Source organism: Sinohyriopsis cumingii, chromosome 9, assembly GCF_028554795.1.
Source record: "Sinohyriopsis cumingii isolate HCF-2022 chromosome 9, ASM2855479v2, whole genome shotgun sequence".
NCBI classification, from domain to species: domain Eukaryota; kingdom Metazoa; phylum Mollusca; class Bivalvia; order Unionida; family Unionidae; genus Sinohyriopsis; species Sinohyriopsis cumingii.
In genome coordinates, this window is record NC_142969.1 from 4,722,564 (window position 1) to 4,750,064 (window position 27,501).

At 35.3% G+C, this 27,501-nt stretch overlaps 1 protein-coding gene across 4 annotated transcripts; it reads left to right on the top strand.

The window, feature by feature from the left end:
* LOC149791199 (protein gustavus-like) lies at positions 1 to 27,106 on the top strand. Of its 4 annotated transcripts, none has more exons than XM_089969662.1 (5): positions 10 to 294; positions 6,096 to 6,283; positions 12,851 to 13,245; positions 16,298 to 16,478; positions 23,759 to 27,106. In XM_089969662.1, exons 2-5 carry the CDS (start codon positions 6,232 to 6,234, stop codon positions 23,794 to 23,796), a joined length of 666 nt encoding a protein of 221 aa, XP_089825788.1. In that variant the 5' UTR covers positions 10 to 294; positions 6,096 to 6,231; the 3' UTR covers positions 23,797 to 27,106. The 4 variants fall into 4 exon arrangements, with proteins under 4 accessions (XP_089825789.1, XP_089825788.1, XP_089825786.1 ...); XM_089969661.1 differs by lacking the exon at positions 10 to 294 and adding an exon at positions 2,587 to 2,831; XM_089969663.1 differs by lacking the exon at positions 6,096 to 6,283 and having other exon boundaries at positions 1 to 294.
* Positions 27,107 to 27,501: the final 395 nt, after the last annotated feature.

Sequence of the window (27,501 nt, forward strand, 5' to 3'; positions counted from 1 at the left end):
CTTACATGACTGTTGTATTATATCACATGACTTTGTCTTACATCACATGACTTGTCTTACATAACATGACTGTTGTATTACATCACATGACTGTTGACTTACATCTCATTACTGTTGTCTTACATCACATGATGTCAAAATAATGTTTTTGATTGGCACACTTTCATTTTTCTAGTTGGTATGACATCATCATATACGACATGTCACTATTATCTGCTATTATTTTGTGCTAGGCCGTGAAATACTGGATTTTCCGAGAGAAATAATTTTGAGAATTCACTGGAGTAAACTACGGTATTTTTTCAATAGACATAATGAGCAGTCGAGCACACAAAATTTAAGCTGTTTAGACGCTTCAAATATCACAATATTCAATATACATATTTCGTTTTATTGATGTGCTGTTTAACTTTGAATTTGGAAGGGGGCTTATTTTACTACTTATATTTCCTGTGCAAATGTACACAAAATACAGCAAAATATAAAGATAAACCAGCATTATATAATCTATTTGCGTTTGAACCTCATTTCCATGTTTACACCAAATTCTTCATTGTAAACCATAAAGGAATACCTTCTGTCCTCGCTGGATGTCTTTATTAGCACGCGACTAATCCAGCCAGATGACAAGCCAGCTATGCCTTGGTAATGCAGACTTCTACACACGCGTCTGATAGTCTCCACTGTAGAAATATCGGAAAATCTCACACACAGTGTGTGTGTGTGTGTGTGTGTGTGTTTGATAAGTGCAAACCTACTTATTGCATTTACGACGGTTTGGTTCTTGGATCTATACTGAAAACGCAATCACCATGCATGCGTACTTACAGTAAAATCAAGTCTTTCCACATATAATGACCTATTTTTCTAGTAACGTACTCACTTAGTAAAAAAAGTGATTTTAAGAAATGAAGAATAACTGTGAAACGCAGAGTGATGAAACTGCAATGTAGATTTCATGCCTGATCAACAGCTTGAGCAGGATCTAAATATACTCGTTCACCTTTCAAATACATATAATTGACAATACGCCAAAACCTTCCTCAGTTACGTACATAACCCTAACATCCGGGTACACTGGATTCTATTATTTTAACCAACGACCAAGAAAACCGGAATGATAACCGTAAAAACGATTTTTCATTTTCTTTTAAGATTTGTTATTTAAATTTTTTTAATTAAAAGAAACATTAAATGAGGAATAATTAAAACGTGGCAGGAAGCTAACGACTAGCGGAAAGACAGACATATTTACAGTGTGTGTGTGTGTGTGTGTGTGTGTGTGTGTGTGTGTGTGTGACTTGGATTTTTAACGTAGCTTTAACAATTTTTCAGTCATATCGCTACGATGTCTGCAGTGTGGCAGTTTATAGTGATGTCTAGCACTGGGGAATCATACTGCAGACATGTAGCATGATGTCCCACCCAGTCACATTATCCTGACACCAGGCCGACCAGACCTAACACTAACCTCTTAATGCTGAGCGCCTAGCGAGGCAGCTGCTAGTACCATTTTTGTAAGTCTTTGGTATCACTCGGCCGGGAATCGAACCCATGACCTGACATATTTACAGAATGTTACATCCATCTGGATGACTGGATGAAAACTAGAATCAAAAGGCTGTGATTTATTCATTCCTCCTTCCCTGATTGTTTGGTTAAGTCATTGCTTGATTGGTCAGGTGATTGATTTAGGATAAAAGCCCCGTGTGTAATAATTGTGTCCTAAATAAAATTAACGAGACAGGCATGGCTGTGATTAAAGTGGGTTTGGTTGAACGTTGGGGTAAATTCTGTGTCATTGTGCGGGAAGGACACACATTTATGCTGTCTGTGTTGTTATCGAATCAGATTTCAGAACACTGGGGAAGGACACAGGTCTCTCCCACCACCACGAGCCCCCCTCCTCCCCCCCCCCCTCGTCAAATTGTCTATCTACCCATCTTTATATTATCACATTATTTAGGATTACTACAGTGTTGGGGGAAAATCTACAAGGCAGATTCAGTGAGGTGACTAAGACGACCGTAGCGCCTTCTTTCATCCCCCTCCTCGAATCCATATGTAATACAATACTTTGCAATCCACACCAGAGAATCCCTCACCCCATTCATTTCTCCCTTGCAAGCTTGGACACCAGCACCTGAATACAACCTTCTCTGGTTCTGCCCCTTCAGAATTACGCATATCGCTTCCATCCGAAGTTGAAAAAGAATTTGAGTCCTTTTCATTTAAATTTCTGTCGAATGTTGATCTTTGTGTTACGTATATTATAAGTCTTTCAAAATATGTGCATGAACCTCAAGGTTACGCAATACATTTATCATTTTATTTCCAAGAATTGCAAAATATGCTTTTTAGTTATACTCACAGTCGCTAAAAACGTGTCATTGTCCACACCCTTGATTTTTCGAAAACAGACTTAATGTTCCGCAGTTTGCAGAAAACAATTTGTGGATGTGGTCAGTCCCTATTTGGGTGTCCTGACGTATCGCCCACCCATTTCGTGAACCGAAAGAAATGTACAGTTGCAATACAGAGAACAAAACAATTCAGGATACAGTCAAAATTTCGAGACACAGGAAGGATGGTGTGCAAAAGATATGGTCTGTTTCAAAATATAATTTGCGGATCTTCCAAACCATCATTAATCACAAAAGGATCTTATTCATTTCAATATAAACATAAAGATATCACCGTAATCTTTAATATTTGCGATTGTCAACTGCAGTTTTTCCGTTATTGTGATATGAGAAGACTAGATCGTCTAAATATCAGATCAAGGATTGCCAACCTCATTATTTGCCTCATCATTGACCTCACTATAGAAGGTATTTAGTTCCTCCTCCTTCATATTAATTTTTGTAGCAATGTTTTGTAATGAAATTTTAAAGTATGATGCTGATGATGAATGTGGATCCTTACATTTCGTTAGATATAGATGTTACAGGTTTTTTTTTTTTTTTTTTTTTTTAATAAAACTTAACATGCTGACTGTTATTAGAAACTAATATAGGTAGCCAGTGGTGGTCTGTGTTTTATCATCGGGCAAACGTTTGTACTTGTGATACCAAGTTGACCTCTTTCAAATTTTAAATTAGTTTATATTTATGGATTAATATTTGCCTACATTTTTTATGTTAGGGTGAGAATAACCATTATTAAAAATCTCGTCTGTGACTGTGACATTGTTTCTTATTTTCGTTCCTATTTTCTTTTTCCTTGGGGGGGGGGGAGGGTATCATACTTATTGTCCAAAACAGCATGTGACCTCTAAGTATTGATTTTAAGGTGACCTTGGGTCAATCTGACTAAAATCTTCGACATAATTTTTTGTAGATTTAAATTTTAACGGGCCTTGGGGTTGGGTTCTTCATCCCAATGGTCAATCCATTAAAGGTAAAAACAAAATAAAAATGCACAAAAAAATATAATATACGATCAGTTGTCTTATCAGAAATCGAAATACGGTTAGTTGTCTTATCAGCAATCGATGCTGTGATGTGATTGTTTTTAGTTGTGATCCCCGACCGCTCCGGTGGCCTAGTGGTTAGAGCGTCCGCCCTGGATGCAGGAGGTCGTGGGTTCGAACCTCGGCCGAGTCGTACCAAAAACTTCTAAAAATGGTACTAACAGCTGCCTCGCTAGGCGCTCAGCATTAAGAGCTAAATGTCAGGACTGGTTGGCCTGGTGTCAGGATAGTGTGACTGGGTGGGACATCATGCTACATGTCTGCGGCTTGATGCCCCAGTGCTAGACATCACATTAAACTGCCACACTGCAGACATCGTAGCGATATGACTGGAAAATTGTTAAAGCTACCTTAAAAATCTAACTCACACAGTTGTGATCCCCAGGTAGATGGAGTGGCGATAAGGTTAAGTTTATTGCATCCAAAATGTTTGTACGCGGTAAAATGACTTTAACTTTGAAGTCAGATGCCCAAAAGAAAACCTCTTTCTTTTATTCGCAATTCAAAACGTTTGTCTCTGACCGACCGGTTTAGCTTGCTTGAGACCAGACCAAGCCATCAAAACAACCATGATTGTAAAAGACCTATCTGGTGCCTAGTCAAAAGTTTGTTGACTATAAACACCAAAAGAGAAAATTATATCGGTGTACTTCTTGTAACAACCAAAGAGAAAGTTATATCAGTTTATTTACTCAAAGCTCTTTCTTTAACGAAATAGTATTTAAGTGAATGAAATGAGGATACAGATAGTACATAATAATAATAATAATAATAATGATAATAATAAATATACTCGTCAATTGAATCGTGATATGTTGCCGTAATCCATCCAATATACTATAATAATTTCAATAAAGAAAATTATTATTATTATTATTATTATTATTATATGTAGAAATCATAAAGTAAAGCTAATTTAGATCATGACAATAATATATACACTTAAGCATTATTTGTCTGTATGTCCGCAACTATATGGCTAGAAAATGTCCTTTCTAACGGTTAGCCAGGGTTCATAAATATGCCCAGCTCTACTATCCTCGTTTTCGTGTTCTCCGTCTGCCTATGTTTTTGTCCTTCCCTTCTGCCTGGGAAAGAAACGTTTCTTTACCTCTAAAGTCGGATAGATTCGACATACTAATTGTTGTGAACGATTTTGATCACATGCCTGATATCATACAACTTGGTAACTATACCTTGTCTTTTGTCAACAAATAGTGTATTAATGTATTAAGGATCTTGTTTTGTCGCATTTGGTCGGTCTGTTCTGTTAAGTATCAATATTGATCAAATGTATTTTATGACATGCAAAATAAAACACATACCGTAAATCAGCACATAGTAGTTATGCTGTAACACGGTAAACGTTGTTTCATCGGCAACATTGGTTCTTCGTCAGATGTTTCATCGGCAACATTGGTTCCTCGTCAGATCATTCCTCGATATTACGAACTCTCTAATATAACGATCAACACAATTTGGACCCTGCTCAAATCTGACCGTAATAACGAACTCTTTGTTAATATGAACACTTCAAATGCACCAATATCGTTCTTTGAACGGGGGACTACTGTAGTAATGGCACCATCTTGTGTATGGCTGGACTAGGAATTGTTTGGATAAATGGAGGAAAAAAACTGCCAAGCCAAAACAAATGCAAGAAGGGAAGAAAACTAGTAAAATGCAGAAATAGAGAACAGTCAATATAAAAAATGAGAGGGAAGAACAAAAAAGTTGGCGAACTTGAAGAGTTACAAATGAATGTATGAGTCCCAGCACTAATGCAAGTGAACGAAAAACATCTAAAATTGTCTTTCGAGTACCACAAGGGTAAACAATTTTCATGTCAAGAAAAATAAATGCAAAAATATGTTTAAACCATTTCATGTACATGTGTGTCACTGAGAGAGAGAGAGAGAGAGAGAGTCATACTTGCCTCAGAAATTTTGACTTCTCGATAGGTGTTGTCACATTGTAAGTTTTCTGTACAATTGCAGTGTCCCTTTTCAGTATTCAGTTTCTTTTAGAAGAAAGAATTATTTTACGTTTTCTGAAGACTTTAAGAGTTTGCAACAGTCATCAAAACTTACTTTGTTTATTGTTATTTTGTCCATTTTATTAATTTAAGAGGTTTGTGGTATTTTTTCACCCATTAATGACATAAGCTAAACAAGCTACAGCTTAGGGTCTTACAGTCTAACGGGGCCTCTCAAAATGTCAGAATTATTTTTTTTATACAGTTTTATTATAATTTATATATAAGTCATAATTTAACCTGTGATTTTTTTGCATATTATATTCACTTTTATTAGCTATGCAATATATTTTGCATAAATTACTTAAATTACGATGTAATAATTAGCAAAAAATTGCCAAGTTCAGTTGATCAACAACCTTATTCTCTTTTACCACTTACCAAATAGGGCCTCTACAGCTTCCCATAGCTTAGGGCCTTACCATGTCTAAACCAGGTCCTGATGTTATGAAATGGGCTTACGGTAAATAGAAAAGGCCGTCCTGATAAAGGTAATGAAATGGGATTACGGTAAGTAAAGGCCGTCCTGATAAAGGTAGTGTGATTACCTTTACTGGTTTGTAGGTACGTTGTGTTAATAATTTACAGGTGTCAACACGATTTGTATTGAGTATGGTTGTAATGCGCACCTGGTTTAGTGTGTCCAGTCTGTGAAATGAATCTTGTTGTATAAAATGAAGCATCCGGAACAAAGAATACTAGACGAATTTAGGATACGTATAGCATGGGAATAACTATCGGCTCAAAAGTGGGAGTACACGAACAAAATGAAAACGGTATGAAAATATCTCTCTCTCTCTCTCTCTCCCTCTCTCTCTCCGGCTGCCACTTTCAACAAAACATTTCCACTCGCATCTAAGGCAGTTTTAAGAATACAGACTAATGGTATTAATGATCCATTCTACTTTATGAGGTTGAAAAGGGCCATTCTACTATATGTGCTTAAAAAGGGCCAAAGGTAGTAGATAAAGTGCTTATGGGTTAGTTGGTGGCGACAACGAAGACGACGACGATGATGATAATAATTGTGTAATGATGATTGCATATGATTCCTTTTTAAGACCTTAGATCAGATTCTCAGAAGAAGGATAGTATAATGACGTGAGGGGTCAAAAATGCCTGGAAATTAATACATTGAATTTTCCTCTTTTTTTCATCGAAAACGGAAGAGGATCTGCTGTTTATTGATTGATATTGATATGTATTGATAATAGTATTGATATTGATATGTATAGATTGATATCGGTATGTATAGATAATAGTATTGATACACCAGCAATATATAGATAATATTATTGCTATGTATGGATAATATTATTGCTATGTTTAGATAACAGTATTGCTATGTATAGATAATGGTATTGATATACCAGCTATGTATACACACCAGCTATGTATAGATAATATTATTGATACACAAGCTATGCATAGATAATAGTATTGATACACCAGCTATGCATAGATAATATTATTGATACACCAGCTATGTATATATGATATTATTGGTACACTAGCTATGTATAGATAATAGTATTACTATGTATAGATAATATTATTGATACACAAGCTATGTATATATAATATTATTGATACACTAGCTATGTATAGATAATAGTATTACTATGTATAGATAATATTATTGATACACAAGCTATGTATATATAATATTATTGATACACTAGCTATGTATAGATAATAGTATTGCTATGTATAGATAATATTATTGATACACCAACTATGTATAGATAATATTATTGATACACCAACTATGTATAGATAATATTATTGATACACCAACTATGTATAGATAATATTATTGATACACCAACTATGTATAGATAATATTATTGATACACAAGCTATGTATAGATAATATTATTGATACACCAGCTATGTATAGATAATAGTATTGATACACCAGCTATGTTAAGATAATATTATTGATACACTAGCTATGTATAGATAATAGTATTGCTATGTATAGATAATGGTATTGCTATGTATAGATAATAGCATTGCTATGTATAGATAATAGTATTGCTATGTATAGATAATAGTATTGATACACCAGCTATGTTAAGATAATATTATTGATACACTAGCTATGTATAGATAATAGTATTGCTATGTATAGATAATGGTATTGCTATGTATAGATAATAGCATTGCTATGTATAGATAATAGTATTGCTATGTATAGATAATAGTATTGATACACCAGCTATGTTAAGATAATATTATTGATACACTAGCTATGTATAGATAATAGTATTGCTATGTATGGATAATATTATTGATACACCAACTATGTATAGATAATATTATTGATACACCAACTATGTATAGATAATATTATTGATACACCAACTATGTATAGATAATATTATTGATACACCAACTATGTATAGATAATATTATTGATACACCAACTATGTATAGATAATATTATTGATACACCAACTATGTATAGATAATATTATTGATACACAAGCTATGTATATATAATATTATTGATACACTAGCTATGTATAGATAATATTATTGATACACCAGCTATGTATAGATAATAGTATTGATACACCAGCTATGTTAAGATAATATTATTGATACACTAGCTATGTATAGATAATGGTATTGCTATGTATAGATAATGGTATTGCTATGTATAGATAATGGCATTGCTATGTATAGATAATGGTATTGCTATGTATAGATAATGGTATTGCTATGTATAGATAATAGTATTGCTATGTATAGATAATAGCATTGCTATGTATAGATAATGGGATTGCTATGTATAGATAATAGCATTGCTATGTATAGATAATAGTATTGCTATGTATAGATAATGGCATTGCTATGTATAGATAATGGTATTGCTATGTATAGATAATGGTATTGCTATGCATAGATAATGGGATTGCTATGTATAGATAATAGCATTGCTATGTATAGATAATGGGATTGCTATGTATAGATAATGGCATTGCTATGTATAGATAATGGTATTGCTATGTATAGATAATGGTATTGCTATGTATAGATAATAGTATTGCTATGTATAGATAATAGCATTGCTATGTATAGATAATGGGATTGCTATGTATAGATAATAGCATTGCTATGTATAGATAATAGTATTGCTATGTATAGATAATGGCATTGCTATGTATAGATAATGGTATTGCTATGTATAGATAATGGTATTGCTATGCATAGATAATGGGATTGCTATGTATAGATAATAGCATTGCTATGTATAGATAATAGTATTGCTATGTATAGATAATGGGATTGCTATGTATAGATAATAGCATTGCTATGTATAGATAATGGGATTGCTATGTATAGATAATGGTATTGCTATGTATAGATAATAGCATTGCTATGTATAGATAATAGTATTGCTATGTATAGATAATGGTATTGCTATGTATAGATAATGGCATTGCTATGTATAGATAATGGTATTGCTATGTATAGATAATAGCATTGCTATGCATAGATAATGGGATTGCTATGTATAGATAATAGCATTGCTATGTATAGATAATAGTATTGCTATGTATAGATAATGGGATTGCTATGTATAGATAATAGCATTGCTATGTATAGATAATGGGATTGCTATGTATAGATAATGGGATTGCTATGTATAGATAATAGTATTGCTATGTATAGATAATGGTATTGCTATGTATAGATAATGGTATTGCTATGCATAGATAATGGGATTGCTATGTATAGATAATAGCATTGCTATGTATAGATAATAGTATTGCTATGTATAGATAATGGGATTGCTATGTATAGATAATGGTATTGCTATGTATAGATAATAGTATTGCTATGTATAGATAATGGCATTGCTATGTATAGATAATGGTATTGCTATGTATAGATAATAGTATTGCTATGTATAGATAATAGTATTGCTATGTATAGATAATGGTATTGCTATGTATAGATAATAGTATTGCTATGTATAGATAATGGTATTGCTATGTATAGATAATAGTATTGCTATGTATAGATAATAGTATTGCTATGTATAGATAATGGTATTGCTATGTATAGATAATGGTATTGCTATGTATAGATAATAGTATTGCTATGTATAGATAATGGTATTGCTATGTATAGATAATAGTATTGCTATGTATAGATAATGGTATTGCTATGTATAGATAATAGTATTGCTATGTATAGATAATAGCATTGCTATGTATAGATAATGGGATTGCTATGTATAGATAATAGCATTGCTATGTATAGATAATAGTAAATATCACAGTTGCTTCATATTATGGCCCATCCGTAGATAGTTCTACCATGCACACACCCCAACAAACAAAGGTCTAATACCAACAAGACACGGGTCAAGCGGTTTCTGAAACTGAAAACAAGTATTCAGCTAAAGAACAGTCGTACAGCGTGCAACGGAAAGGGGGAGGGGCAAATAATCATAAGTGTCATGAAAATTGACACAGGAAATATATACATGCATATAAAATTGCTTTCCTAATTCGTTCGCTTAGATTGTACGAAGTAATCGTGCTGAAATTTTAACTGTTTATTTTTTAAAAAAAATAAATGTAAAGCAAAACATCCCCATGTACACAACCAGCAAAAAGCAAACTTTGAAGCATGAAAACCTAATCTGTTCTTCTACATATGTTTAAAAATGTGCCTACTGAATTCAATTCGTCTTCTTCACTTGGTTTCGGTGCATTTGTCTTCTTCACTTATTTTCTGTGCAGTCATCTTTTGATTTAGTTTCTCTGTAGTCGAGCTGTATTTTTTCCGAAACGTAAATACGGACAGACAAAAACTACATAATATATATAATATTGTTGCGGTTTGACCTTAAGAATTCGATTAAAGAATGCATTTCAAAGAAAGTCAAACAGTAATCTTTGATAATTTCGAGAAATTATATATCACCCGAGGTACTTACCGGTATTTCATTTAGTCCGAGGTTTTTTCTTTACACAAGCTTTCTTTTGTGTAGTTTTAAATTAGTCTTACACCTATGGAAACTCTGCACAATATAGTGGGGGGGGACAGAGATTTGCCTGATAAGTGCATTTACACAATAGTCCATGTACGTAGGTAAACATAACAGGCGTTGTGTTTACATTGTAATATAAGGTATAACTGTCGTTCCTAATGTGTTATATTGTGAAGAGTTATATCTATTCACCCACCCGTCCGCGATATATTTTTTTTAGCGGTGAGGTTGTGTTGGAGATGAATAAACTTTCAATTACACGAACACGGGCAGAGTTAAACATATTTTACGATTTTCGCATTCCAACGAGAAGTTAATGTAAAAGTAGTACCTGACCGATGATATCGGATTGTTTGATTTAACTGATGATGGTACGTCAACGGACTTTTAACTGACGATTCGGTCCGACGCAGACTAGCCACGTATGGTCATCGGTCGAATTTTCTGGAAATTTTCTGTTCATGGATTGGGCATAGTGTCAAATACAGAGTGGAATCTTGGAGTGGAGTCTGGAGTCTGGAGTGAAGATATAGCAGAAGCGTGTGTGAGTGTGTGTGTGTGTGTGTGTGTTTTAACATGCGTCTGTATGCATGTGTGTATGTGTGTGTGGTTTTTAAAATGTACTTTAGATCTAAATCACTGCTGTCGTGTATCAATATGCAGTCTGGAATGCACGTTTTTATCAACGATATGATTAGACTGTCAAGCTATCTAAATAATTTGTTTTGTCTTCCCTAAGACGCATAAACAAGACACGTGTATCACACTTCCAATCGTTACGACTTCATGGTGTTAAACAAAGAAACAGAGTGATATTTAAGAGGAACTTACAGTATCGTGAATTAAATCCCAAATAAGCCCAAAGGTTTAGACTAATTTGCATGAATTCCAATTATCTTGAATGTGTTGATGTACCAATAGTCATAAATGAGAGCATGTATCACAATGCTATAATCCAGAATATCCTTGACTGAATTCACATTAATGCCAAAGTGTTTATGTTGAAAATGTCAATGAGCACTTTGCAATTCCAATGAATAATTCAAATAAACGGTTTCTCTCAAATTATATCTGACCACAGCTAAAAGCTTTGATCAGAGATTCTTAAAGACCGATATTAATAACAGGAATGAACAATTTTGTCGAACAGAGGGTATACTGGGATTCGAATTTGGAACCTGCGGTGTCAAAGGTTAGTATGCTAATCACTACATCCCTTCCTCCTTAACAATCCCCATCCGCATCCCCAGGGTTTTTCACCTACTCGGAGTGCGGCTCAGCTTCTTTTCAGGGATGACAGGATCAAAGGTCAAGGTTAGTGTTGAGTACAGTTCAAAGTCAGTGTTGGTAGCCTGGCCATTTTGGTATCGAAAAGTATGTTTGCGCCATTTCTCATCAAAATCGATGCTATGGCTGCCACAGATTCGGAACAGCTCAGTTCATTGCATCTTCGCTAGCCAAGGTTACGATATGTTAACCCTATCTACATCTTAGCGGATCGAACAGATATTGTTGTGCTTTGTCCTAACGACATCTGTTGGATTTCATAAGCTGCTTTCCTTAGTATGTAAAGCCAACTAACCAATATCGTGTAGCAGCGGTGCATTGCACATCGGCCGAAAATGGATGAGGCAACTGACTTCAAAAGGATACTTTGTATGCTTAACATCGAATGTATGAATACGTACCAGATATAAACCATTACATGTTTGAGTAAGAGGTATTTGTTCAAACACGGACCGACAGTAAAAAATTGCTTATATATGAGTCCATTCAAGTTGTGTGCTCCCCTTGTCTCGATTATGTAGGAACAGTGTTCAAATTTGAACAACTAAATTTTGATTGGATGCGGTGGCTTGCCGCCGCATCCAGTGAAATTTATAGACCCTAAGCACAGAAATATCTGCTCGATACGCCAAGGTGTAGATAGGGATATGATATCGGAAACTTAGCTAGCGAAGATGAGTTCATCGAGGGGGTCAACAATGGCATGTCCATGTCTCTGAGCGGAACATGTATTGCTCAGTTTTCCTCAAGCCAGTAATATTACGAAACCCAGTAGGGAAGATTAACTTTGACAGAGACAGTTCCACATGTTTATATGGGTATCAAATGGGTCGGAAATGATGCTATTTTGGGCAACACTTTTTCAAATTATCTGTACGACTATATACACTTTCTGTTAACCATGGTTAGATACGAGAAGCAATCGGGAAGCCATCCACTTGGAGGTCGGGGTCCCTTTACGTGGTATTACCAGCAGATTTTATAATAAAGAGACATGAGATTTGAGAATTAACTACTCTACTGATTTAGCTCATAAATTATTTAGGTTACTTCGGGATGGGCCAGTTTGCCCCCTACTGGACCTACACGGTGATGACACGGACCAATTACTGGACACACGGGTTCACGGAGTTTTCTGACGGTATCAAGCTTATCAATCAGAACACCTTAGTGCGCCATGGTGACCAAACTACCCACACAGATGGAGCCCGATGGGGCCAGGAGATTACTTCCGGAAGACATGTGTTTGAGATAATTTTTCCTACTCATTTTAGAAAACCGCATGCTTCGGTTGGTATAGCGACAAAAGAGGTTCCACTATATATTCGGAATGCAACTAATTTAATCGGTGGAAGCAAAGGGTCGTGGGGTATTGATCTCCAGACGAGAATAGTGTCCAGCAATGGCAACTCAAAGAAGGGTTTATTTCCCGTATCTAAGGTATGTAGATTAGCTCTACCTAACGAAAAACAAGCTAGATTATTGTATGGGTTTGGTAGATGAAGGTTGTTGTTGTTGTTGTTGTAGGACTTAACACCATTTTTCAGCACACGATAGATGAAGGTAAAGATAATTAACTTAAAACGAAATCCCGAATACAGAACAGGATAAATCAACATAATTTAAAACATGAAGGTTTACGTAAGCGAAAGTAACAAAAAAGCATTAATATAAAGAAATCCTAAATAGAGGGCGGGATAAATAACAAAGTAATTTCATAGCATATGTATGGTTTCCATAGCATAGCTATAACTTTGAATAAATATTATTATGGAGAAAAACAATAAGGTGAAAATGATAGGGTTTTTATTGACGTCACATACACATCTTTATATCCATGAATGGGGTCTGAAGTATGGATATAATTTCCATGTGCGAAAACAAAGTATATAGTTTCATCAGCTAATTCGTCGCTGCAATTCCAACTTGCCTGTAGAAAGACGAAACTCGCAGTGTGAATACATGTTAGCTCGAGGTGAGATGAAAACCAAAACTACGTCAGTGTGACTTACATAGCCAGAATTATTTAGTGCCACACACGCAGGGAAATTTTATAGCTCTTGGTCACCAATAACTTCATCTTGACCACCCCTACTATTTCAGCGAGATAAAAATATGCTACGGATGTATGTAGGCGTAGTAATTTTCAGAAAACCCATATAGTGAGTTCGCCGAATGTTGTTTTCGCCAAAACGGAACCATAATCGATTCTGGTCACCTTTCCTATTTGTACGATGAAAATTGACAGTGAGGTTGCAAATGAAAAAAAAAAAAAATTAATAGTTCGATCCGTTAGCAACTTTTTTGTGAATCCTTGTCTCGTAAATAACTAAGGTGGTCCGAGTGGTTGTTATCGGCATCATTCAGAACATCCTCGTTTCTTACTGATGCAAGTCGAATAACGTCAACCCTCTAAAAAAAAAGGGGGGGGGAGGGCGGGGTATTTATTGTGATAGTCCCCCGAATTTGTATTTTGACTGACGAACATCTGTCTAGATAAGTGAAAATCAGATTCTTCCAAAATGATATGTGTTGAAAATAACACTGGACGACGTTCCAACAATCATTGATATGCCTACAGTACAGTTTTGACTTTTAATGTTGTTCTTGTAGCTTTCATTAGGTTTAAACAGCTTTTAAAAAAATGATTACTTTGCTGTTACTTATAACTAATCATTGCGGAGTTATTGAAATTATGACGTAATAACCACGGGCTTGAGGGCAGTTCAAAAGGACCACTGTTTTACATCCGCAATTTTTTTTAATAGCATGAAAAAGGTTGACCATGCTCTGACTGCATTCGGTTAATATTCCAGGACTGAACTAGAACTTTCGAATGATACCACTTTCGACTTATTTTGGCACCTTCTGATCAAACATCGAATGTGTGCAGATATTGTCACGCCAAAGTTTTCACACTAACCTTTGAATTGTCTTTATAATTCATAACTTCTCAGTCAGTTCTACTGTCGTATAATAGTCCGAATCGATTGCGGTTTCTGTTTCTGGGAAGAAATTTCCGGCAACATTATGTAGGAATTTTCTGCAAATTGTTACGCCGTCATACATCCTCATTTTGTTTTTGCTTCGCAGAAATAACAGAAGCGGTACGAATGCTACTTTTACTTTGACTTCGTTTGCCACTTTTCATTGTCCGTTTTTCTTGCTTAAAAATGTTACTCTTAACGGGCTCGTGAACCGCTGAGAGTTAGAAACCTTCATCTTAGCAACACCACTGAGTGTAAACTTGTATCGCATTGATGCACTGCATCCGTTAGTCTGGTTCCCTGCTTCATATAAACTCTACCTCATGCTCCATTACATCGATAACTAATCGGGAGATAGATATTACCACATGGGCTAGGTTACTTAGAAAATTAAGAGACCACCAATGGATTGAGGGAGTGGGGTATGAGTGGGGGTAGTCTCTAACCTGTAATATTGTTACAGGTTTGAACCCACCCACCCCCAATCCATTTATTATTATTTTATTTTTAACGAGCCCCTGTGAATATTACTAGTTTATAATTGCTACCCAGTTTAGTCCGGGCACTAGCAAGGTGAATGAAAAGTAGGTACTCGAAATGCTCTCCTGTACTTTGAACAGCATATTGTTTTTAAAATATACATGGACAGCAATATAAAAAAAGTGTATTATTTCAATAACATTTTGTCATTGATTTTATTAATTTTTATTATTATTATTATTATTATTATTATTATGTTTGCTGATTTTGTTTATGATACAATCGGTTTTGTGCATTTGATTAAAAAAGACTTGGGTGAATAATGGTGATCAGCTTGTGTTGGAATACTTTGAAGGGCGAACCTGGGCCGAAGACAAACCCAGCTGTTGCGGATTATCATGTTAAGTGTAAAGCTTACGACACGGACTTGTAAAAAATAATGTAAAACATTTGTGCCTTTAAAGAGCAAAATTATCGTGAATGCTAGGCGGAATACTGCATCATATTAAACGCAAAATGAGAATTGCGTATCACATAAGGATCACTTACCGTATCCAACATAGCTTTGTGTTGGGTTTTTATGTTTACAATGGTGACATCATCAAATAGTGTGTTCCAACTTTCGACTGAAATCGGTTGACCCACGAATGTAGCTGATCAACACTGGATTAGATTCATTCATACACGTGAAAAATGGCTGGGTTTTTCAGTTCAAGGGAGAAACTATATGGCTCATAATAGGATGAGTCATCAATATTGTATTGTTTTAATGGAACCCAATGATGTTTAGGACCAGAATATTTCAATATTCGGTATATATTCATTTGATTTGACACACATAATTTTTTGAGCGTAAATGCGGTACTGAGGCTTTAAGTTAATCTCGGAAGAATAATGGCCAAGTCTGTCACCTTTTTATAATAATTTTCTTGCATGGAATCAAAAATATGTTTAGAACAACTACTACTTTATTATTATTATTATTATTATTATTATTATTATTATTACTATTATTATTATTATAGTCCCTTCCTGGCCAGTTCTTCATGTGCGTGGATCTAGACCTAGGTTGTCTCGAATTCTGGTCAGCGGAGGAATCTTTTGGCGAGGCCCTTTCTTCGATCCCACCAGATGTGAGACCCTTGTATCCTTCAGTTTCTGTTTGCCACCCAGGAGCCGCTGTTGGAATGGTCTACAGAGGGAAAGGCAGGTTTAACTAGATTCTGGACATAAAATACTTAACTTGTATCTATAGTTCCGCTTCGAGGAGCGGGCGATATTAAAATTTACTTTGTCCGTCCGATCACACGTCCATCCGTCCACATTTTTGTGGCCTACCCTCTTTTTCAACTAAGGTCTACACTTATTGTAACCAAAGATGTAGGTACGTAATCAAGGAAGGTTTGTCCACACGAAATCTACGTAGTTGTGACCTACATTCTATGGCCTCACAGTCGACCATTTCATTTTCCATGACGGAGGGGATTTAATTGAATAAAAACATTCTGGCCTCAAAATCGCTCGCAATAAAAAATACTCTTGCTGTTTTGTACGAAAGAGCTAATTCTATCCATTATATGTTTGAAGAAAAAATATCTAGAAAATCTCAGACCCTTGTCCGAGTTTCCTCTAGCCTTTCCGGCCTCATTTTAGATAGCATAAATGTTAACGTAGATAAAATGGGATGGAGAAGATCAGAGAAAACTCAGACTATCCATGTCCACGTCCAATCTTACGCTAAAATTAAATGGTCGATCTCTGATTTAATAATGTTTCTTCAAAATCATCTGAGGGCTATAATTCCCAACCTTTCCACCTTTCATTACGAATGTGGCCATGTACCTTGTGATTAATGAGTATCAGACAGCAAAACTGGGTCACTTTGACATACTTTCTAGGTCGATTCAGGTTCTAGGTTGCTTTCATGGGTCCTCCCTGTTTGAGCTGTACCATTTATTTCAGGACATCTGTCGAGACCAGACTTTCATTATACTCTTGCTATATTTACATACGAAGGCGTACACGTGACAGATTAGGTCAGTGTGACCTACATGATCAGTGCTATATCATAATGACATCAATGCAAAAAATTGTTTCATAAACAAACTGGCTGTACTAAATCTGAAAAGGAATCAATTTTGTTTTCCTACTGTTCAGTTGCGAGAAACAGTAGTGGTCTGATAATCCAAACTATGTAGTAATCGGTTCAAGCATAAGACATTTGGAAGGTGTGATCATTATGATTTGTGCCAGTTCATTTCAGTTTTATCAAACAATAGCAGATTTATATAATTTTGTAGAAAAGTATTAATCAGTTTTCCAATGGGGGGTGGGGGGTGGGTGGGCTCTAGAATAGCTGCCAGCAACTAGCGCCCTAGGCGAACTATGCAATACCCCCACCCGCCGATAATTTAAAAAAAAAATTGCCCCCCCCCCCCCTTTAACTTTGCACTCAGGGCAAGAGTCTAGTTAGCCTTTATGGACAGGCCGCCCCCGATATGTTTCCAATCTATAGCTATAGAGCAGTGGTTGTGACTTAGAATAGGTTTGTTATGTAAGCCTTGAAATCCACTGAATGCTAAAAATCACTTGGTTTGCAAATTTCAAATTAATAAGATTCATCTCGGAGACCCTCTCAAGACAGCTTGGTGTCCCAGTCTTGATCGTGACCCATGCGTTACGAACCACGACTCCAGAGACTTTCACAATTCCGAATAAGAATACTCCCAAATATTTGGATGATTTAATATGTTTTAAAGACAATAAATGTATTTTTTGATAAACAAATGTTTTAGATGTCCCAAACAATAAAACCTCAACATTTAGCAAAAGATCGTAGAGATGCAGCTTCCATTATATGGATTGAGCTCCCGAATCACTTCAGCTTCCAACAAATTTTAAATCATTTAGCTCTTTAAATCTATTCTGGAATGGTAAAGACTGTAAATGTAATATCTGTAAATACCCCTACCCCAGCCCGGATGACAACAGCAAATGATTGTGTTTTTTGTCCATTTGTCCATGTCTTATGTGCCATTAAGTGCCATACTATTAGCTCCTTTCTTCTTAAGTAAGGCATAAGTTGCATCACAGCGTTTGTATTCCTAATTGCTTTTTATTCCTAATTGGTGTTTCTGCATTTAAACTTTAAATTTTGATAATCACTTTTTTGCAATGAAATTGTCCTAAATTATGATTTTAATTTATCCAGATACTAAATTCAGTTTTAATCACTACCTTTTAAAAATGCATTGCTTGATCATATTTCAAGTTATGGGTTGTGTGTTTTGTACCATTGTATCTACGTATTATGTGTATCATTGTATCTACGTATTATGTGTACCATTGTATCTATGTATTATTTGTACCATTGTATCTATGCATTATCTGTACCTTTGTATCTATGTATTATTTGTACCATTGTATCTATGTATTATTTGTACCACTGTATCTATGTATTATTTGTATCTATGTATTATTCGGTATTTGAATGTCTTGTAAATCATGCTTATTACAATGGCTTACTTGTTTTATGTAATGTCAGTAAAATGTTCGTCAGACCTTATGTGTGAATTATTTTTAAATCACGCTGACGTAAAATAATCATATATCATCTATGTTGGTTTACGGAATGTAGTTATCAGTGTAATATTTCTGGCTGTTCGCTTGTGGATTTTTCTTAAAGATTTATCCAGTATAATAACACTTAGAACTGACTCTTCAAACTATACAAGCATATTCTAAAATACGTCTGAGAGATTTTACGGGAAGGATACATTACATCATAACAGGTGTAATGTACCTTTTTACCTTCATGTACATTTCTTCAACAGGATGGTCTCTGATCAACATTAGTTTATTCGATCCATCTTTTCTAAACAAGTTCCAATCATGGAATGACATAATTTGTATTTTATTTTCTCTGTAAATGGGGGTGGGTGGGAGTGTAGGCTTGTGGATAGAAGTATATGCCCCATTTTCAAGCACTGTCCTAGGTTATTGTTGCCATTTTCTAGGATTTTAGTGTCATGTGTGGCTGGATATTGTTTGAAGCATCTGCGTGAAGGCGATTTCTGAATCAATTCCACGGTTTACAAATTATTTAAAAATGTCTGCAGTCTCTAATTCCATACTCCCTGCCACCATTACAAATGTATGACAGATATGTATTCCTGATCAAATTTTACGACTTGGAGAAGACGGGTGGCATTCGTTTTGAAATATGTATGCTTTCGTATGGGTATGAATCAATAATTCCAATGCTGTATGTGCTGAGTGGTCTAAGGCACTCGCCTTTACTGATCACATCCTTCTATACGGGTTCGAGCCTCGACTCGGCCAATATGGGTATGCGAGGAAGGTTGTCAGAAGCTCCGTGGGCCAGTAGTTCTTCCCAGGCCAGGGCCGCGTAGGACAACTAGGACAAAATTCCGGGGGCCCATAACGGACAGAAGGCCCACCGCCAACAAAAAGATTAATTGTTTTTGTAATTTGTAAGGGCCGATTGGCTAATTTTTCCTAGGGCCCACAAATCCTGTCCCCAGCCCTGTCCCAAGTTCTTCCTCCACATATATACTGGCCGAGCAGCAGGCAGGGTGAACAGACCACTTGCTTGAAAGTTCACTTATGAAATATAAAACTTCATACGAAAAAAATGAAAAATTCAAGGTCAATAAGGTCAAACCGAAGCCTCTAACTAAAACCAAGAGTTTATCTAATTGGGTTAGTTTATTTTGTTACTTTATCTTTGTCGTCAAAATTTTATGCGTTTTTGTTTACCTTTCGGACACTCATTTTTGGTCGCACCCTCCCTGCTGCTGTTTAGATAAAGAATTTGAATTAAGAATTATTATAATGTCTCTTAATCCCGAACATGAAACAGAAAATGAATTTTTTTTTAAAATTGTAGATGAAGCAAAAGAAAATCGTATAAATGAAATAATACGAGTCCAAAATGATTCTAAATCAGTTAGATAGACCTAATCAACTTATAAAGATGCTGATGAGAAATCTAAAAATAATGAAACATTAATGTCTTTTTTAACCAAAGATTTTATCAAGACCTATACGATATCGCGATCGAGGATTATGTAAATTTATCGTGATAAATCCGTGTGGAGAAGATTGTGCTTTTGAAAAGAAGTTTTTGAACTTAATCATGTCCATATCCCCTGAACACCAAGCCTGATGAATATTTCGCAGAGTATGTGTAGCGACTACATTAAACACAACTAAAATATAGCAGTTATCTCTAATTACTGTAGGTATTTTTGTATATTGCTGAGTAACATAAATCACGTCTGTGTTTTTGTGTCTGCCTCGAGAAAATATCCCAGCTGGATTTGATTGTTTGTTCAGCATCACATCATCGTATACTACGAGATTATTAATAAATCCATCGAGGTCATCCACAGATGGGGCTTCATCAATATCGGTGATAAAATTAATAATATCATTGCTATCCTCGTCCAACAATCTTGCATATTCATTAAAATCTGTAAGCACGTAGTAGCATCGCTGATCATCTACGGATGGTGCCACTAAATGTAACTTATTCCAGGCGCTGTCAAAATTTGGATCACTTTACTCAGGAGGTAATGCCCATAAAAACAACAAATACGGAAATAATCTGCCTAAATATACAAAGGAGATAAATTATAAAATTCGAATCCAAAAAAGAGATGGTCAAAAAACTAAATCTGTCATATAATATCTTTTATCGTAATTATTTTTATATGCTGGATGGGTCGTTCTGGACTGTTCTTCACAATAACGAAAAGCTCGAAGATTGGATGTCTGATCCTTTCACTAATATATTTGAGTATGTGGCAAGAAATCTAAAAATATTATTGTTACAGCATTTATTTTATAATTTTGATGCTTCTATCGTCGGACAGGAAAGTGTACAATTACTATAATAATTATTAATTTTGTGCACTTTCATCAGTCATGAAATACATATGTACGTCCCGGCAAAATGTTATGATAGAACAATTATTTTATCATTATGAGATTTCTATCGTCGATGGTACAAGTGCGCAAATTACTATATAATTGTTAATTCTGCATACTTGTACTAGTCATGAAATATATGTGTATGTTTAAGTAAGATGTTATGATACAGCAATTTATTTGTCATTCTGATGCTCCGGCGTGTTTAAAACCATACGCGTAAAAAAATTCATATCTGAAGAGTCTATTTCAATGTAACGTTGGAAAATTACCACCAGATGAAATTGAAAAATTATTTTAAAAAATCCAAGCAATTAAGATCATTGAAAAATTTAATAACGGCCGTGTGATAGTTAATAAAATGTTTCTATCAGATAAAATCAACCCACGCGAAGAGATCAACACGATAAGAGATTTCCTGACAATGTTGAATCTGCCCGATATAGTTCAGGATATAAATCTCACTGAAAATTCAGTTAGACTCCAGAGAAGACCTTAAAAATTGTATAGAAGTAATGACACACGATAAAGATCAATTAGCAAAATATAACAATCTGTTCAATAACTGGCTAAACATATTTCCTGAGACCAGAATTCAGTCAATGAAATTAACAACCAAGAGCATCATAGAACAAATCAAGATGATTTACAAGGGATTCGGAGCAACTTTAACGTCAGATGATAATAATAATACTGATCAAAGTGATTATACTCTAACATATCCCGTCTGGCCGAAGTCTAGACTTTATTAATGATGAAACATGGAGAAATATGAAAAACGACTGTCAAGGATTTGACGGTGGAAATGATATCACGATATTGGATAAACACTCGGAAATATTAAAATTTCATGTCTGGAGTGTCAACAGATTGTTTAGTGTGTGTGTGTGTGTGATTATGATTTTTAACGTAGCTATAACAATTTTTCAGTCATATCGCTACGATGTCAGCAGTGTGGCAGTTTATAGGGATGTCTAGCACTGGGGCATCATGCCGCAGACACGTAGCATGATGTCCCACCCAGTCACATTATCCTGACACCAGGCCGACCAGTCCTAACACTAACCTCTTAATGCTGAGTGCCAAGCGAGGCAGCTGTTAGTACCATTTTTAGAAGTCTTTGGTACGACTCGGCCGGGGATCGAACCCACGACGTCCCGCTTCCGAAGCGGACGCTCTAACCACTAGGGCACCGGAGCGGTGTAGATGGTTTAGTATGTTCGATGAACAAATATGACATAATACATATACCTATATTATTAAATTATCATGACAGAGCAGTTATTTTATCATTTCTAAGGCTTCTATCGTCAATGTTGAAGTATTCAAATCATGTAATTTTGTATCCTTTCCACAATCATAAATATTGTAATACATTTTTGTGTTATAATACAACGATAGAATATCAAGATGCAACATTTATTTTTATCATTTTGAGATTTCTATCGTCGGTGGGAAATTACAATTATTAATTTTGTATACTTTCCTCAGTCATGAAATGTGTCAGGTATTTTTGTGTATAATGTCCAGGCAAAATGTTATAATATAACAGTTATCTTCAGAAATGAAATTTTCCTTGCTGTGGCTTCTATCGTCAGTGAACAAACAAGATAAAATGATTCATGTTGTTCTTTGTTAAATATTCTCGGCATAGCAAGATAATTCATGTTATTCCTTGTTAAGTACTTTCCGCATAACAAGATAATTCATGTTATTCCTTGTTAAGTACTTTCCGCATAACAAGATAATTCATGTTATTCCTTGTTAAGTACTTTCCGCATAACAAGATAATTCATGTTATTCCTTGTTAGGTACTTTCCGCATAACAAGATAATTCATGTTATTCCTCTTTAAGTACCTTCCACATAACAAGATAAGTCATGTTATTCCTGTTAAGTACTTTCCACATAACAAGATAATTCATGTTATTCCTTGTTAAATATTTTTCGCGTAACAAGATAATTCATGTTATTCCTTGCTAAATATTCTCCGAGTAAATAAACAAGATAAAATGATTCATGTTATTCAAAAACAAACAATGCTGCAACAAGAAACCAGCGATGTGAAGCAACCAGGACCATTCCCGAACTCTCCTTCCCACTAATGACAGCCAACCATTCAACTGTAAGGGACCTTTATGAACCCACAGATTGAGGCCAAACTATCAGAATTCCTTGACCCCATAAAAGCCTGGGGGAGGTGGCACCATTCCCTTCCCCAGGAACAACTAGCAGGCTGCGGTGCAGCCAGAAAAACGTGGCACATGCACAATTGTGCGCACGCCACTATAATTAAACTCGACAACAAATGCTGCAATTATGTGGACCAGTCTGATAGTGAGAAACGTTTTACTATTTGCATCATTTATAATGCAAGGAATAATACAAGGGGAATTCCCTTGGTAATCCCACATAATATTTTCTCAAACCAAGACTGGCACCTAATTCCAGGAGAGGTAACTCTGGAAAATTCAACTGTCTACATATTATTATTATTATTATTATTATTAATTATTATTATTATTGCATTTTCAGGGAAAAATAATTTGGAGCCAATACGAAAGAAACGCTGAATTCTACAAATTGTCTGGACACACATCAGATTACTCTGGAATAAAACCATTTAGTGTAAAGAAGTTTAGTGTAAAGAAGTGTGTGTGTATGTATTTATGTATGTATGTATGTATGCATGCATGCATGTATGTATGTATGTATGTATGTATGTATGTATGTATGCATTATGGTTTAATGGCACATTAACACAATAAAGGTTATACGGTACCGATTAAACGTAAACTTCTTAAAATGTGAATAGAAAGATTTGCAAAGAAGCCAAGACTCTTCCAAATAAATACAAACTTATTAATCACAAAAGTTAGTATAAACATATATATAGTACAGGTCTTAAACTTATTTGTGTTGCCATAAAGAAATGAATGTTTTCACTTGTCTAGTCCGTAGAATCCAAGCATTTAAATTATATATATAAATTCCTATTCCTTGATGCGTATAATCATGCTTTTCCTGTGAAGAATATTCTCTATCATCATCACATGGTTGTTGTCCTACATCAGAACTCTTACCCTAGGTCACGACTGTTACCCTAGGTCACGACTGTTACCCTACATCAAGACTGTTACCCTAGGTCACGACTGTTACCCTACATCACGACTGTGCCATGTCACAACTACTGTCTTACATCACATGTCAAAATAACAGTTTGATTCGCACACTTGCAATTTAACTAGTTTTGTATGACAAAGGATATCTTCGTTTTGTTTTTAGTCGATATAAGGAAACCAAAATTTGTGTCCTCTCTACACATAGAAAATATATTTTCCTTTCTGTGATTTACCTGAATGGGTGCCACTTTGTCTAGTTTTGTAGCCACGAATGTAATAAAAAATATCCTTCCTTATGCATCGTTGTTTGATCGGAAAATTCCATCATCTGGATCTGAATTTTGCATCAGTAACTTGACACCTTATGCAGAATTCTGACCATCATGTACAAGTTTCCTATCCTGCATCGCTGTATACAAAGGATTCTGTGAAGTCTGTTATTTTCACAGCGTTACATTCACAAGAGTGAATTCATGGCTTTAACAGGTTGTGCAAAGTGAAGAGGGCTAGGCCTTTCAGTGTCCACTGTGATGCATTTTGCATACATGTGCCTTGGCAATAATACCACTCACTGTATAGTACAACCCAAGTTGAAATCATGTGAACAATCTGTGTACCACATAATAAAACTATTTAAGTGCAGGCACACAACATCATCTATTCAGCTTGTGTTCACACCATGTTGGCCCAGTGTTGCATTTGATATAGAGTGCAGGCAAGCAATAGTATTGATTCAGCAGGTGTCAATGTGAGATGGATGATCATTGTATGTTGGAGATCTGCTGAGACTAATTATGATGTAATGTGTGATGTGAGATGGATGATCATTGTATGTTGTAGATCTGCTTGTACTAATCATGATGGAATGGGTGATGTGAGATGGATGATCAGTGTATGTTTGAGATCTGCTTGTACTAGTCATGATGGAATGTGTGATGTGAGATGGATGATCAGTGTATGTTTTAGATCTGCTTGGACTAATCATGATGGAATGTGTGATGTGAGATGGATGATCAGTGTATGTTTTAGATCTGCTTGGACTAATCATGATGGAATGTGTGATGTGAGATGGATGATCAGTGTATGTTTGAGATCTGCTTGGACTAATCATGATGGAATGTGTGATTTGAGATGGATGATCAATGTATGTTGGAGATCTGCTTGGACTAGCCAATGAAGGAATTTGTGATGTTGTGAACACAAGTGTCAAAGGACTTTGAAGTGAACTTGCAAACAGATTCTACTTACAAATGTCCTGCTATATGATTACCTTTCATCACCGGGTAAACAAGCCAATGATTGTGGATTGACAGTTATTTACTCAGGCTTGGATGACAGAATGCCTTAATCACACATTTACGAGTCCTTGTTTAGTCTTGGATTTTGTATGACAAATAACACATCAGCACAGGGGCACTGCAAAAATCAGATTTAAGAAAAACTCCCTTCTTTCCTAATCACACATTTCTTAAAAGTGATAATTTAGTTATTCATAGTACTATTGTAATTATAATTCTCTGAGATTCTATTTGATTGTGTTTCTGTACCTCTGTTCTATGTTGACATCTGGGTGGGAAATTAGTTTCATGTCTATAAAGACATGTACATTGTAATAAGTGAAACATTTTGGGGGACAGTATCACTATCCGTATAAGTGAATAATCCAGATAAATGCAATCTGGATAATCAAAATTTTACTATAATTGATACAGTATATATCCTATAGTCTACCCAGGTACAGAAATCTAATCAAGTGCAAGTAAAGGCAGGCACAGAGGTCAATCCAATTCTGCAATGCAAGAAAACCAGGTCAGAGAAACTAGTATAGTTCAGTGATGCAAGAAAGCTAAGTTATAGCTGCCACCTGAACTTGTACCTCACACAAATGTCACAACAGTATAGAAATAACAAGGGAGATAAGTCTAGTTGTCACAGTCATAATGGAATTGTAAAAGTTCAGGACCATCTAATCATCCAAAATCAAAGATCTTCAACCAATTGGAAAAAAAGTCAACAAGTAGCTCTAATGGCCACCAAGAAAAGGTCATATTCTGCTTAAAATAATTAGGTCTGATGGCCGCCGAGATAAGGTCATATTCTGCTTAAAATAAATAGGTCTGACGGCCACCGAGATAAGGTCTGACGGCCAACAAGATAAGGTCCGACAGCCACCGAGATAAGGTTATATGCTACAGACCTTGTGATTCAGCAATCAAATCACAGATGTTATAGTCTGACAAAGTGACATTCAGAATATATCATTATCAATGATAACTTTCTTATAAACAATGCATGGCTTGATAGACTATTATAAATAAACAAAGGCCACCAGACCATGAATTATTATGGTAACAAGGATCATCAGGCCATGAACTTTTATGGTGTCTGTCAGCTCTCGATTGTGTTGCCTGTAGAACTTTATTTCAATTGGATTTGATCTCCCTCTTGCGTTCATGTAGATGTAAATGAAAAAATATAAATATAATATAAGCTTACATAAAGGAACAATTTATTTTCTCTTCTCAAACATGTCTAATCATCAGATAACCTGTCCTATTTTACATAATCTATTGAGTATACATTGAGCTTCTAGATGTAAAAAATATACCATTGTTTTTTCATTCAATAATATATTTTCAAAAAAGCAATATTATTACATTGGGTGATAAACAACATCCTTATGAAATGTGCTAAGAAAAGGGTTATAATAAATTTGTCATTGAAAATTATCATAAATTCCAAGTAAAATTTATTGCAAAAATGTATGTGTCCTCCTCTCTTAAATGTGAGTCATGGCACCTCCACTGGAAGTGTCAGATTGGTAATCCAAAGGTACTGAGTTAAATACCCCGGCCATCTGCCATGTGAATGGCACTTAGCTCTGATTTCCTTGGCATGATATCACCCTTTAATGTGCTTAGTGTGTCCATGTGAATGGCACTTAGCTCTGATTTCCTTGGCATGATATCACCTTTTAATGTGCTTAAATTGCATCCCCATCTTATGAGACAACCACTTTTACAAAACAAAGTTGTCCTTACAAAAGGGTTGGTTTCTTATTATGGCAAAAATTAGCAAAATACATACATCAAAATCTGGCAGGACTGTAAACCATGAATACTGTGTAAATTCCTTTTTATGTATGGGACAACAAAA